Source organism: Astyanax mexicanus, chromosome 22, assembly GCF_023375975.1.
Source record: "Astyanax mexicanus isolate ESR-SI-001 chromosome 22, AstMex3_surface, whole genome shotgun sequence".
In the NCBI taxonomy this organism is placed as follows: domain Eukaryota; kingdom Metazoa; phylum Chordata; class Actinopteri; order Characiformes; family Acestrorhamphidae; genus Astyanax; species Astyanax mexicanus.
In genome coordinates this window covers 11,387,173-11,403,547 of record NC_064429.1, presented here as the reverse complement: position 1 = coordinate 11,403,547, position 16,375 = coordinate 11,387,173, and the positions used below count along the sequence as shown (strand labels likewise).

The following is a 16,375-nucleotide window of genomic DNA, read 5'->3' as shown; positions in this document are numbered from 1 at the left end:
ACTCGAGACTTCTTTGGCACAGGGACGATTGTGGTCGTCTTGAAGCACGTCGGCACGATTGCAGTACTCAGAGAGATGTTGAAAATGTCCGTGAGAACATCCGTGAGTTGTTCTGCACATCCTCTGAGCACTCTGCCAGGTATGCTGTCTGGTCCTGGGGCTTTCCGTGGGTTGACTCTGAGTAGAGTTCTCCGCACATCAGCTGAGGACAGGCACAGTACCTGGTCGTTCGGAGGGGGTGTGGTCTTCCTTGTTGTCGTGTAGTTCTGTGCTTCGAACCTAGCGTTCAGTGCATCTGGAAGGGAGGCATCACTGTATGTTATGCAAAGTATGTTATTAATGTTTGCTTTAACTTTTTAGTTTGTCACTGGAACTTCTATCAGGACAATAATCCCAACCATACTTAAAGTCCATAATCTATAGCTATATTTCTATAAATATTTAATAATAAAAATGAATTTAGCTGTTTTGACTAAGCTAAAATCAATTGTAACTGTAGGCTTTAAATTAGCTAAACAAAGGTTAAAGCTAACCATAAGAAAAAGTTGAAATATTGATAGTATGGGTACTAAATCACAATCTAACTTAATTAAAAGAGCAGAAACTGTACTATAATGAAAGTATGGGTATTATATCACAGTCTAACGTAAATAAGTTAGACCATCTAACTGTACTTTGGATAAAGTATGGCTACTGTACAGTTTAATTTTTACATTCAAATCTGTGAGGTTTTTTTCATGCATGGACTTTTTTTCTGGAAATATAAATATATTTTTTTTAAGTAAAATTGTCTATAATAATATTGAGGGCAATAAAGAAGTACTTAAGTATCTCCATGTAGTTTGTATGCTTTTTGGTTATGTGAAATAAAGCATGTCAGAGCTGTAGATGTTCTGTTTTCTTGAGAAGTTTAAGATAGTTGTTCCATTTCATGATTCATATAACAAGAACTATCACCCTCTTAAATTGCATTTTTTCTCAATATGTGCCTTGTGCCAACATGGCAACCCATTGAAATAGAAAAAGCAAAATGCTAGAAAAATATGGGCGCTTCAGTTTGTCCCACAGCAATTTGCTAACCATGGACTAAACATCCTTGAAAAGACTGTCTGACCCTCTCTCACATCTTAGGACAAACTAATATATATTTTATTAAATAGAATACATTTTGTGCCTTTAAGATTCTTTTCTCCATTTTTTGCTACAACCTTTTATAGCAAATAATCACAGTTTCACTACTATACACTTGCCTTTATTGTAGATATAATTAATGCATCATAATCATAATTCTTGCAAAATGTGTATTAATTAAACTTCTTTGTAGCAAAAATAACACTGTTCATTTTCACATCAGGAAATATTCTTGCCTCTTCCTGTAGCTTTTCTCCTATTGGCTGTTGACATTGTTCACGTCACTATTTGCAAAAGCCAAGATTAAAACTCATGATGATATTAAACATAGTTGATTTCATCTGAAAGCAGGACGAGAAAAAGACTCCTGTACCGAATACATTCCTGTTTATAAATAAGTCAAGTACAGCCTTTGTCAAAGTATGAATATTTAGCATAAGCAGCATGCATGGAAATATATAACAATAATACTGTGACACCATCCGTATACTATACATGTTTAAAATAATACAACCTTTATTTTAATAAACTATGCCTAATGTAACTTTTATTGATTGCTCTGTGTATACTGTGATTTTTTCCACACTAGTAAGGCTTAATTAACCACCATCTGCAATGCAGTTAGTAAAATATTTTAGCAGCTGATTAGTACTGTTTCTGTATGTTAGAGATGAAGTTCTGCAGTTCTGTTCTCTGGGTCCTGTTCTTACTGAACATCATGCCTGGTAAGTGTGGACTATTTGTGATCTAATAATATCAATATAATAACAATATGACCACTGCTTCATGGGTAATTAAATCATGATTCATTTGCTGTTGAGGGTAAAATAAAAATGTGAAAACATTTTTTCATGTCTTTCTCAGCCTTACCGATAGTGAAGGTGAGGTTTGGTGACTCTGCTGTTCTGCCCTGTACTGAGAGATGTTCTGGAGTGATCAGATGGACGATGTTTGACAAACGCTCTGATACTCTGGCTGAGTGTGATCAGACTTCCTGCAGATCAGTGAAGGAGGGATATCAGATGATCTATAATCAATACCTGCAGGGAGATTTCTCTCTGATCATCACTGAAGCTGACTTTAGTAAGAGAGGACTGTACGTCTGTAACTGTGATGGTACAGATCTCTATGATGCTCAGCTTCAGATTGAGGGTAAGTGTCTGTCAGTTTTTTTTTGATACACTCGTTAACAAATAAAACTAAATAATGTCCCGATTAATGCAAAGAGATGGTAGGGTTTGAGTATGGAGATCTCATGTTAATCTCTTTAATCCTGCCTTTGCTATGAAGCGACACACTGACCAACAAACTGCTGGTGTGATCGATCGATGATCTGAGGAGCATCATCTCATACAGTGAGAGTCGCCCCCCCCCTAGTAGTGATAGGAGGAACATTACTAACAGTGATCTCAGTGATCTGTATCCTGCAGATCCACGTGTTGCTGCTTTCTCTCCTGCAGAACTTTCATTTTTCAGCAGGATAATGTTCACCCACACACAGCAAGGGTTTCGCAGGAACACAGCAGATTGCAGCACTTCCTCCTCCTGCAGATCTCCAGATTTATCACCAATCCAGCATTTATGGAGCTTCAGCTTCAACCTACGAGTGTAGAGCTACAGGATCTACAGGCCCAACTGTAGCAACATCTGTGGGTCAATATGCTGCAGGAACCATACAGAACCTGTAGAACCTCCAAACCCACTAGAACTAGATCCTCTTTTCAGTTATAGTACAGTTTTCCCAATACATTTATTCATAAACTCTAATACTCTAATCATATATCATCATTACATTCACACAGATAAAAATTCATCACATTTCAACTATTAACTTCTTGCTGCCTTATTTTTATTGTCAATGAGTGTATTTATTTGAATGTGCTAGATTAATGCAGCATTATGGACAAATAAACTGTAAATTGTGTTCAGAATTCTACACACCGTTTTGCACTGAATCCAGTTCACCAGGTCTGATGATCTCTGTGTAGAGAAAAAGAAAGTTTTTCAATACTAAACATTAATGAAAAGCATTGTGATGAAACACAGTACAAGATTAATCTGCTGTTGTTAGTTGCTGGATTTACATGAAACTCTGTGTATGTGTGTGTCTGTTGTAGGTGAACAGTCAGACCAGCCAGCAGGAGATAAAGAAGATGCAAAGTTTCGTGTACCAGTTATAGTGGCTATGCTCATCGTTGGGCTGGAAACTGTGCTTGTTTGTGTGTTTGTGGCTATATGTGTCAAATACACGTTTAATGCATTCTTGTAGTCTAAAGGGCTATTACAGACCCTATAATATGTTGCCTCAGATAAATAGATAAATGTATGAGGTTTACTTCACTTAAGCACTTTTTTTTATTTTATTTTTTTATTTTTCCCATTTCCTCCCCAATTTTGCACAGCCAATTACCCAACCCACTCATTAAGACTCCGCCTATCACTAGTGATGCCCCAACACACAACACCCCTCCTCTGATACATGCGAAGTCACCCACCGCTTCTTTTTGAGCTGCTTCTGATGCTGTAGCATTACCGAGCAGCATCACAGCGCTAACGCTCGGAGGGAAGCGCAGCGACTCGGTTCTGATACATCAGCTCACAGACGCCCTGTGCTGTAGACATCACCCTTTAGTGATGTGGAGAGAGAGAGTGCCATCTACCCACCTGGAGGGAGCAGGGCCAATTTTGCTCCCTCTGAGCGCCGGCAGCTTGATGGCAACATTGCACGAGTTTAGACCACTGGACCACTCGGCGCCCCACTTAAGCACTTTTAAACTTTAAAAGCATGATATAAGCATGAAACCTGCATGATATTGTGAATTTCCCCTTTCTGGCACTTTCACAGACCTCTGAAGATGTCCTGTGGCAACTGTCTCAGAGGTACAGCAAGTCTATTTATGAGGAAAGGATGAAGGACTGGAGATGAGGATTAGTACTGAATCATCATGCTGATTCTCAACTAAAGCTTCTAACCTTAATAAAGGAGTTTTACTGTTGTTGTCCTGTGGTAAATGGTGCAGATGGAGTCATTCACAGTATAGTAGTCAGAATTAAAGTATTTTTAGATGATCCCTAATTCACTCCATCTGTTTTTCTCCTGATGCACAATCCTGTTCTGTGTAAGATGTGCTGCTCCTGGCCTTACTCACAAGTAAGGCTCAATAGTGCTGTTCCTCAATGACACTGCATGTTCTCTAACTAAATACAACATCCAGCTCAAGACCAGTATCTGCTGGTTTAGATTGCCAAGACTGGTCAGATGTTTACTATAATGTTAGGAACACTTGTGATGTTTTATTTCTGCAGTTTTATATCCATCCACACTAATCTGTGATTTGTCATGTTTAAATATCCTACATAGATAGAGGAGTGAGTGCCTGATTTACTGTTAAATATAATTTACAGAACGGCAAGTTTAACATTGTGTTTTTTATGTTTTATTAATTTTGTTGTGCTGTATTTTTAGTTAGTCTGATATTTAGCTCACGCCTCAACTTTCACAGTTACACAATTTGGCATATTTACTATTTATCTTCAGAGCGTTTTCACACCTGAAAACTTTTGATTGAAAAAAAAAACACTTTATTTCAGATAATTTTGGAGAATTTCAAGAAATGTAATTTTCAAGAAATGTTGGCAATATATTGAACAGTTTGTGTGTTAAAATTTTGTAGTACATTACAAATCAACAAAAATGGAGATATTTGTTTTTTACTGGATAGTAATAATATGTATATTACATCGTGCCCAGTACTGTTTTTAGGCCGGTTAATTTTGTGCAGTTTCACAGTGTTTTGTACTTTATGAAGTGTTGGAGATATGTGATGAACCGTCCTGCAAACCTCAGAACTGATTAGTCTATTTAGTTCAGTATGAGTTTTTACAGCATTTCCTCTGGACAAGGATTGTGCAAATATATACAAATATTATTCTATATAATAATCTATATATAGTTAGCAGCAATACATTAAGACTCCTATCAAGGCATGAAAACCGTAGAACATTATGAAAGCATCACTACGTTTCTTTAAAACATATGATAAAACACATGATAATAAACAGAGTCCAGTGCTTGTAGTTAAACATACATGTGTAAGCGTTATAAATAAAACTGTTCATTCTGCTGATTATGCTGAACTCATATTATTTTTTTATTTTATGCTGAACTCAACTATTTTATTTATTTATTGTATTATTTTATTTTGTGTGTGTTGTTGATAAGTTGTATTTTTACTATAGAGCACTGGTAAAATATGCTTTAGCTTTTCTAACATTATCATACCTCATCTTCAACACCAGCAATGTACTTACTTCTCTATTGTTTATATTATGGAAAAACACACAATAAATGAATGATGATGTATCAAAATATATGTGTAATATATTTTTATTTCTTCTTCTTCTTCTTCTTCTTCTTCTTCTTCTTCTAGTGCACTATAGGACTCTGTGGGCGTGGCCTAAGCTTTTGCTCTTAATGGCTTTATTTTTTCTCCTTACATTACTTTTACTTCTATACTTTAAGTAGTTTTGAAACCAGTATCAAAAGCTTGAGTTGATTAGTATTCAAAACTTGAGTTGATTCTTCAACTTTTAAAGTATTTTAAACCCTAGTATCTATACTCCTATTTTCACACATTTTGTGATGGTCTTATTTGTGTTATAGTATGAGTTTAAAGTTCTTCACCAGCGGCTTGAGATAATTAAGAGGAAGAAGGATGATCACAAGCCATCAAACCAAACTGAACTGCTTGGAATTTTGCACCATAAAGTTATCCAAAGCAGTGTGTAAGACTGGTGGAGGAGAACATGCCAAGATGCATGAAAACTGTGATTAAAAACCAGGGTTAATCCACCAAATATTGATTTCTGAACTCTTAAAACTTTATGAATATGAACTTGTTTTCTTTGCATTATTTGAGGTCTGAAAGCTCTGCATCTTTTTCTGCATCTAAATTACTATATTTTTATTTGGAATTTGGGAGAAATGTTGTCTGCAAAATCAGAGAAACTGATTCAGAAACTGAAGTGATCTCTTAATTTATTCCACAAAAAAACAATTTTTAACCAATAAAAACAAAGGGTGTCTCTGCGTGACGATCTATTCAGATAAAAGCCCCTCCTCACAGGGTGCTGCTGCTTCTAGTGATGGGAATTCTGGCTCTTTCCAGGGAGTCGGTTCTTCTGGCTCGGCTCACTAAGAAGAGCCGGCTCTTTCGGCTCTCATGTGGCTCCTTAGATTTTTGGTTACTTAAATAAATTTATTGCCAAATTATATGTAAAATGAATTGTAACAACATTACATTACATATGAAATATGTATTATTTATATGGTTTTATTTATACAAAAAAATACAAAAACAAAGGCCCATCTCAAGTAAACAAACAGGTCCAATCTCTAAAAGTGTGTATTATTTGTACATTTGCAACAATATACAGTGAAACAAACAGCACCGAATAACATCAATAAAGCATCACGTAACAAAATAAAAAATAATGTGCAAATCAAAAAGAAATCAAGCAGTCAGGTGATGTTTTTTGCAAACTTTAGCAAAGATTGGCATTAAAAAGGGAGCTCATCTTTGAGGGGTTGATTCTGCTTCTGTAATGATCTGCCCTGTTTTGATAGAGGGGACAAGTGTTATAATACAAAGTTTATGTGATATCACATGTGTAAGACGTGGATAGATTATGCTGAATGCTCCTTTTATCAATCAGAAAGTGAATCAGTATAACATCTTTTTTTAAAATGTTCCATTGTTTCTAAATTCTGGCAAGACTTTGCTTTTTTTCTTTTTGAAGAATCTCTGTGAACCTGAACCTTGGTGATATAATGTTTTTGTTCATACACTGATCCTATTATAGAGTATATTAATAATATTATTATTGTATTGAGTAAATACTACATTCACCATTGTAAATACTTGACTTCAATACCAAAATTTGCTATCTTCTTTCTGGACTTTACTTCACTTTTGAAATTCTTTAGAATTGTTAAAAATAAGAAATGCCTAAAAACTGTAAGAATTTATGATGAGCTTTCACTGGCCTCTTGTTCATATTTCTCTTTTTTTCTCTTCCTTAATGTATATTTTGATGCTGTCTTCTATTGTGGTTTGTGAGTATCATTTTGAAACTCTAAATTCTAAAAGGTTTTAAATATATATAAACAAAGTTTGACAGCATGAAAACCGATAATTACACATCACTACTACTGGGGGAGAGAGTGCAACCCAGTTTAGGTTCTGTTCAGAACAAAGAGAACACCTACAGTAGAGGTGGGCGATACTGGGAATTTTGGTATCAATCCGATACCAAGTAAATACAGGATCAGTATTGCCGATATTGATACCAATACAGATACTTTAATATTTAAGCTTTATAGAGCCAAAGGATCCAAAAGACCTAAAATAGAATGTCGCCAAACATTGTACGAGACAACAAAATACTTTATAATACTTTATTATCATAATCAACATAATGGAACAGTAACAAAAGAAAGTTTGCCTTAACATTAGGAAAATATATTTTTTTGGAGGTAGAAAAGGAGCAGCCACTATACAAAAATAAAATAAAAAATCTCCCTCGCTAGAGATCTTTTCTAGTTCTTTCTTTCTTTGTTTATTTTTTCAAATATAATTGTTCTTAGAAAAAACAATAAAAAATAAGAATTTTCTTCCTTTCAGTGCAATTCTGTTTCTTCTTAAATAAACAGAGTGTAAAAAAAAATGTCTCGTGTTGACATGAGGTGGGCGGGGCCAGGCTGAGCCTACCTGCAGAACAAAGAGACCTAAAGAGAACATCTACAGCAGAACCTTCAGATAAACCTTTAGAGCAGCATGTGGGTGGCGCTTCTGCAATAATCTCTAGTGAAGGTGAGTGCACTCTTTGTTCTTTGTTCTGCAGAGGAAACACACAAAAAACTACGGAACTACGGAGTGTAACACGTTTCATGTGGAAACAGCTTATCATGACTTAATATTTACATATTTTTTTATAAACAGCGCCTTCACTCGTTTATTACTCTGCATTATTCTCTCTGATTCTGTAAGAATAAAACTAAATATTAAGTTAAAAAATAAATATTACGTTAAGATATTTTCCTCCCACTGAAACCTAATGTAAGGGGAAAAACTTAAACGACGTGGCTTTATCTTTAAATAAGGAAGCAGCATTACCAAACTTTAATTACATATACCCACAACCTAATAACTATTATCTGTTAATTAATAACTAAATACCCAAACAGCCAAGTAATTCTATCTACACACAGCCAAATAATTCAGTTTAAGCTTTATCTCGTTTCAGTTATGCATAATATTAATAATATCAATATTTTCTGATGTTTTATATATATATATATATATATATATATATATATATATATATATATATAGTAAGTCTAAGGTTTATTGTAAAGCAGAGTGTCTTGTATTGTTCATTAATCATTTCAGCAGTAGACACTACAGTAACACTTTATTTGGATGGTCTATTATACATGTCTATTAAAATGTATTTGTTATTGATTGAAATGTATTGTTTATTAAATGCAACTGGACAAAAGTAAATTATTCTAAATTGAATGGAACTCTACCCTGGTGAAAAAATATATATGTAATTGTACCTAAAACATATTGAGAAAGTATGCTATAAATACACTAACAGATTTATGTACTTACTTGAAATATATTAAAAGTACATTCATTTTATGCTTTCATAAAATGTTTGAAAGTAAACTTTGATCAGATTCATTAAAAAGTACATTATAGTGTATTTAAAGAAAATAGACTACGTATGTAATTCAATATACTTGTTTTCCAACAAGTATTCCAACAAGTATTTGGATTTCCAAATATATTTAGGAATATTGTGTGTTAAAAAATAAAAATATTTACCTTGTTATATATGTGTGTTAAAAACAACTGTTACAGTAGTTCACACAGTACAATGTATCATGTGACTTTTTAAAAAGTCCATTAAATTACTACATTAAAAAAAATCTACTTAAATTTGTAACACGCTAAAAACTGTAGTACAGTATATTTAAATATATTTTTATACCCAATGAAGTATACTAGACGTGTGCTACTTACAAAAGACAGGAACAAAAAAGCATATTTGTAAATATATCTAACCTTAATTCTTAGTACATTTCTAATATATTCGGTGTATAATAAATAGTGATACAGTTGTAATACTCATTATTAAATGTATTATAATTTTACTGTAAGCATATTTAAAATATGGGGTTACATACATAAAGTAGTTTAAATGTTTAAATTTTACTTAAGTATACTTAAAATAGCACAATTTAAGTAAGACTTTTGTACTATTTTTATACAATTAAAGTATAATAAGTACAAAAAATGTTGTTCCATTTTAGCACTCTTTAAATATACTGATTAATAATGTGGCTTCAAGAACACTTTATTGCACTATAGCATAATAATGCTTAGCATACTTTAATCTACTTTTTTCTTCTTAATATCTTAATATTTTAGGGTTAGATTTAAGTTTCAGATTAAGATTAATTTTAGGTTTTAGGGTTGATAACTGGATGAAGTTAGTGGGTTTAGCTGTTAGAGTTAGGTTTAGCTGTCGTCATTTTAGTGTGGGAGGTTTCAATTGGAGCAGCCTGGTGGTCAATCTTCATTAATTGCACATTGCACCAGTAAGAGCAGAGTGTGAAGGTTCAATTAGCAGGGTAAGAGCACAGTTCTGCTCAAAATATTGCAATGCACACAACATTATGGGTGACATACCAGAGTTCAAAAGAGGACAAATTGTTGGTGCACGTCTTGCTGGCGCATCTGTGACCAAGACAGCAAGTCTTTGTGATGCATCAAGAGCCACGGTATCCAGGGTAATGTCAGCATACCACCAAGAAGGACCAACCACATCCAACAGGATTAACTGTGGACGCTGTAAGAGGAAGCTGTCTGAAAGGGATGTTCGGGTGCTAACACAGATTGTATCCAAAAAACATAAAACCACAGCTGATCAAATCACGATAGAATTCAATGTGCACCTCAACTTTCCTGTTTTCACCAACTGTCCGTCAGGACAATAAATTATTGTGGTCTGAAACCAGGTGTTTCAGTTTTATTCTCCAACCCCTGTATATAGAATCATTTACATTCAAATAAGAGTTAAGTCGCATTTGATAGACATTCAGTTGAATAATAATTTAGCATCTATAATGGACCATCCAAAAAGAGTAATAGACCGTGTGTATCAATAGCAGCACTATTACTAGTTTTGTTGATTTTACATGAAAGTGTGAGAATATTAGAAAGTAGATCATTAAACATAATTTAAGAATGGAATTTTATATATATATATATATATATATATATATATATATATATATATATATATATACTGTAGGCCTATACAGTATTTATATTAACCCTTTTTCTGTATAAAAACAGTCAATGAAACATTACAATGATACAATAAAATGTGGTGGATTATATAATTATTTAATAAACATGTGATGATAAATATTTTGCATTGTTTTGACATTAGCACCACAATCTGACATATAAAACAGCATGTTTTTAAAGACCAGCATCACTTTAACTTAATCAAGAACAGTAAATGAAACATTACAGCAATGCAATAAAAATGTTGAGCACGTAATTATATAAATATATAACCAAAAAAAATGTTTTGAAAATGTGCAACATTAACAGTGTTTAAAAACTAGCAGCACTAGCAGCTACATGCTACACAACTTTACACAAAAAAAACTAGTTTTTCAAAAGACCAGCATCACTTAACTTTGTTTGTTCTACCTTTCTGTGTTCAGTGAGAGAAATCTTGCTGCCATTGGTTGGTCTGTTTATATCAAAGGTGAGGTGCTAGACTAGCACTGTCTGTGAGTGTTTTAGATAATGCTACTACAGCTAGTGCTGGAGAAATGTTTGATAAGAATATGAAAAAATGTTCTCCCAACAGTTTTATCTTCTTCTTTTATCTTCTGCTGAAAAGATGTTTAAAATGAAAGTAACACATCTGTCTTCTGTATATAATAATTTGTGTGTCTGATTTAAATTTAAATTATTCTGTTTCTTCTGATATGAAACTCCCATCCCTCCTTGAAACTCTTCAATTTTATTTAGAGTCAGTAGTTGATGTAAAAGGGAGGTTGGTGTCGATGGACACCAAGCAACCTTTATCCTGATAACAGTATGCCCGTGTTGCAAACCACAAACAGGAAGAAGCAAAAGGTGTTTCCTACGATGTTAAACGGTTAAACGGTCTGTGAAGAAAAACATGGAAGCAGATAGTAGTGTGTTTCATTCTGGAGGCAGAAGCTGCACTAGGCAGCACGTGCACCTGAGAAAAGAACTCTCACTTTCTGATGGCTGTATATGATCCTTCATAGGCAGCATCTTTATTTCACCCTGATTCTGAAGCAGGATGAGACAATAAACACTGTGGACCAATCTGAAGGCAGCTGCTTAGGTAGTCATTGCCTTCAAAGGCAGCTCTCTCATTTGGCACCATTTTAACCAATAAAGAACCTTATCAGGAATAATATAATAAATAGTTTTTATAAGCCATCATAGTTAAATAATCAAACTAAGCTACGTTTCACACAAAAGTACATTTATACACAGTCAGCTGATCTATTTTGATATTTTAGTTGCATAAAACAAAAACATAACATGCTTCATAAATTTCTTATTTATAAACATAGTGAAAATAAAAGCACAACAAGCTCAATAAATAATGTTAAGAGTGTAAACTTTATTAAATTCAAAGGGAAAAACTGTTTAAAATGTAGTAGTTTGATAAACACATGCAGCAGTGAGTGAAAATACAGTAGAAAATTACCTATATTTGTACAGAAACTCCCCCACAGTGTCGCAGCGTTTTTTATGTTTTAGTTTATTGTTGTCCATTTTATTACTATTTTATTGTCTTTATAAGTTATTATCCTCAGTTTAAGTCTGTTTATGTTGTTTTATTCTTGCCCATGTGTAAATCTACACATAAAGTCCATCTTTTATTAAAGTCAGCACTTAAATCTGAGGTGGAATTATGCAGATGAGTGATAATTTGGCCTATGAACTCACACAGGAGATCATTAGAAAAGTGCCTTCAGTGGCTAAAAACCTGCTTTGGTGTAAGAAGGAAACCATCAGCAACCACAAGCATAACATTACCACTCTTAAACACTACTTACTTAAATTACTTACATACATATATAGATTATGAAGACTGTTACTGAAATAAATATAGATGTTTTTTCTCCAGAAGGGCAGTAAATGTTCTTCTGTTGCATGCAAATTTTCCAACTGTCCAGCTGCTTATCAGTCTGCTGCGTCTCCTGTTGAGAACTGATGTTGTTTTTCTGCAGGTCAGTGATGAAGTCCCGCAGATCTGCTCTGTTGATTCTGATTTTAATGATCATCACTACACTCATTACTGGTAAGAGTTCAGTATGGCTGATTTATAATCTTCTTCCACATGTGATCGTCTGCTGCTGAACCCTGTCGAGTTAAACACACTGACTCCAGTGTTGCTCTAGTTCAGCTGTTTATTGGGAGGGTTATAATAATATGCCTGAATCTTAGTGAGACTTATAACTATGTATCACCTAAATTATATTACAAAAAGGTAAAAAAAAATGATTGAAACTGAATATGAAATATGAGCGTAATAAGAAAAGCCTAAATGAAACTGGGCCTAATATAGAACCTGGTGGAATCCCCCAGTGTTTATAATGTTACTTAAAGGAGAACTCTGGTGTAAAATGGACTCAGGTTGTAGTGTAGAATATCCTTCACATCCGTTCTCCCCCAGCATTTTGAAATGCAGCACTTTAGCCGATGCTCCCAACAGGTTTACAATGCTAGTGATAGGGTCATAGAGTTTTCAGACCTCAAATAATGCAAAGAAACAAGTTTATATTCATAAAGTTTTAAGAGTTCAGAAAACAAAATTTGGTGGAATAAACGTGGTTTTTAATCACAGTTTTTTTCATGCATCTTGGCATCATGTTCTCCTCCGCCAGTCTTACACACTGCTTTTAGATAACTTCATGCTGCTTTACTCCTGGTGCAAAAATTCAAGCAGTTCAGCTTGGTTTGATGGTTTGTGATCATCCATCTTCCTCGTGATTATATTCCAGAGGTTTTCAATTTGGTAAAATCAAAGAAACACATTATTTTTAAGTGAACTTTTTTTTTCAGAGCTGAAAATAAATCACTTCCACTATAATATATAATATATTAACTGAAATGCCTATTTTTTCACATCAGATGCTCCTACCGTGATAGCGCCTCTCCGTGGCTCTGCTGTTCTGCCGTGCTCTGTGATATGTTCTGGAGTGGTGAGATGGACGGTGTTTCGTAAACGTTCTGATGTTCTTGCTGAGTGTGATCAGACTTCCTGCAGATCAGTGAAGGAGGGATATCAGATGATCTATAATCAATACCTGCAGGGGAATCTCTCTCTGATCATCACTGAAGCTGATTACAGTAAGAGGGACTGGTACACATGCGAGTGTGATGGTAGAGACATCTGTGATGTGCGCCTGCAGATTGAGCGTAAGTGTTTGTTCGACTTTCTAGCGTGCAGTTTGATTTAGGGTGTGTCAGTGTGTCTTTGCTATCATAACGTCTGGAAAAGTACACCTTGCACGGCTCAAAATGCACAAAAGTCATGTACTAATTCTCTTAATTTATCATGAGTGTGGTTAATTTTGGGTGTAACATGAAATAAACCAATCAGAGTATCTCTTGCTCATCATTCTCTTTAAGAGTCAGGTGAGCTCTGACTTTGGCGGATTGCTATTTTAACGGTGCAGCTACCTGGACGTTTCCAACGCTTCTCAGCAGAGGAAACTGAGCTGCTGGTTGACGCTGTGAAGGAGCTCCAGCAGCTCATTTACGGGAACAGCAATGTTATTTTATTTACTATTCTGTTTATTGTTGATGTAAAAGTTGTGTTTGTGCTGCTGTGTGTTCGTGTGTGTAATAAGTGGGGGTGTACGCTCGGCTCAGCGCCTGTGTTACAGAGATAGCGATGAACGTCTGACTGTTGGCGATAAACAAGCAAAACTCCAGAAATTTACCTGAACACACCTCATTTCCAGACCACCACGCCCATCTGTGTAGATATATTCCTAAACTCCATTACTATTTCATAATAGTGAAAATAGATTGTTGGTGGGGTGTAAGATAGCAGTGAGCATCACAACACAGATTGGGCAGGGTGTATGATAGGGCCCAGTGACCAACTGTGTTCTCTCAGACTCTGACTGCTGGTGGAGAAGCAGCATGACCGAGATATGAACCATGCTGTGTGGTCTATTTCATCCTCATGATGTAACCCTAAGCACAAACAATAATTGTGATAATATTGGAAATAATCATGTTAAGGAAAATTAAGGTTTTAGGTTTGAAAGTAAGTTAATCCAGGTTCTGGTTGTGTTTTTCTCCTCAGCTCTGAATTCTACAGTTCAGAAGATCTCTGGTGATTCTCTGGTGATGAGGTTGGATGTGTCAGATCCAGTGCAGGTGATTTATAACAGCAGTACAGGTGCAGCTGCTGGATCCAGTGATCAGATCTGTACAGTGGATGGAGAATCACTGCAGTGTAAACCTGAATATAAACACAGAACATCTCTATTATCTGTTCTGGAGCTGAGAGGAGTGAATGAGTCTGATAGTGGAGTTTATACTGTTATCGACACCATTAATAAAGAGGTCATTCACATCTACACTGTGACTGTTACAGGTATGGATTTTTTTATTTATTCTTTTTTTTATTTACATTGTTCTAATTTTATTTTAGATTGTTCTAATTTTATATCAGATTGTTCTCTTTTTATTTTATATTGTTATTTTTTTTCTTTCACATTTTTCTAATTTTACTTCATTGTTATCATTTTAATTCACATTTTTGTCATTTTATTTTACACTTTTCTAATTTTATTTCACGTTTGTATCATTTTATTTCACATTTTTATGATTTTTTTTCACATTGTTCAAATTTTATTTTACATTGTTCTAATTTTATTTTACTTTTTTATCACATTGTTCTCATTTTCTTTTACATTTTTGTTTCACATTTTTCTCACTTTTCTTTCACATTTATAATTTTATTTCACATTGTTCTCATTTCTCATCACACAGTTACTCATATCATTTATTTTGCTGCAATCACTGATGCACAAAATGTTGCATCATTAGTTTTTGGAGAAATCTGATTAAAAAAACTTTATTTTTAATATTGCAATGTGTATTGCAGAACAACAATATATTATAATGTCAGCTCTTTCCAATGTACTAGATAGCCATAGTCAAACTATACCGCTGTTCTCCAGATTTACTGTTCCTCCAGATCCTGAACACTAATCTGAAGAGTGTTAATCAGACGGTTCTGCTCTGTGTTTGTGTTTAGATGTGCAGCAGAGCTGGATCTGGAAGGATGGATATGAGAGGGGATACAGGGATGGGTACCGGACGGGATTAGCTGCTGGAGGAGCCGGATTCGGGATCAGCTTTCTGGTTTTAGGTTTTATTTTTGGATGGTGTGCTTGGAGTAGAAGAATTCATTTCTCAAGAAACTGATCTTACTTAAAATTACACTTATGTGCAGCCTTTTTGCCTTTTCAGGCATCAAAGCACACTTAAATTATAATATACAGACTCTTACTTACACTCAGCACACAGCCAATCAACACACACCGGTGAGAAGCAGCAGCCAATCATCCACATCATACTCTCAACCGGAAACCACCGTGAACGTGCTAACTGACCTGAGGAAAGAGTGAGTTTCTGACATAAGAAAACGGCAGCTAGAAGTTTGGAGAATTGGGAGCTTCTTTTATTAAATGTTTACTTGTTTTTTGAGGTTTAAAGACAGAACCACTGATGTGTTATTCACCTCATCCTGCCACGCCCATTTAGAAGAGTTGATTGCTCTTGTTTTTGTGTTAGAATATCTGTTGTTTTCACACACAACTCTCACAGAAAGATGATAGAGGATAGAGCTTCTTATATGGGAATTTTGGTTGTTGATTTGCCTTGTGATATGATTTCTGTTCTGTGTAAGATGTGCTGCTCCTGATCTTACTCTAGTGTAATGCTCACTATCCACGGCTGTTATCCAGTTTACTGTAATTTTAGAAACACTGCTGAGGTTTTATTTCTGTCGACATCCACCTACACTAATCTGTTTCCTGAGAAACATTCTGAGCTTTAAATTGTCTTCTATTCTCTTATACTTG

General features: G+C 34.7%; 1 protein-coding gene across 1 annotated transcript; it reads left to right on the top strand.

The window, feature by feature from the left end:
• The first annotated feature begins 12,438 nt into the window (after positions 1-12,438).
• LOC111190093 (uncharacterized) lies at positions 12,439-16,170 on the top strand. The gene is made up of 4 exons (XM_022663862.2): positions 12,439-12,567; positions 13,401-13,688; positions 14,587-14,880; positions 15,547-16,170. The coding sequence occupies exons 1-4, from the start codon at positions 12,480-12,482 to the stop codon at positions 15,714-15,716; spliced, it is 840 nt and encodes a 279-aa protein (XP_022519583.2). The 5' UTR covers positions 12,439-12,479; the 3' UTR covers positions 15,717-16,170.
• The last annotated feature ends 205 nt before the right edge of the window (positions 16,171-16,375 follow it).

Coding starts and splice junctions, on each gene's coding strand:
- LOC111190093 (XM_022663862.2), top strand. CDS start 12,480: ATGTTGTTTTTCTGCAGGTCAGTGATGAAGTCCCGCAGATCTGCTCTG. Junction 13,689..14,586: donor TGTGCGCCTGCAGATTGAGC/GTAAGTGTTTGT, acceptor TTTTCTCCTCAG/CTCTGAATTCTACAGTTCAG. Junction 14,881..15,546: donor CTACACTGTGACTGTTACAG/GTATGGATTTTT, acceptor GTTTGTGTTTAG/ATGTGCAGCAGAGCTGGATC.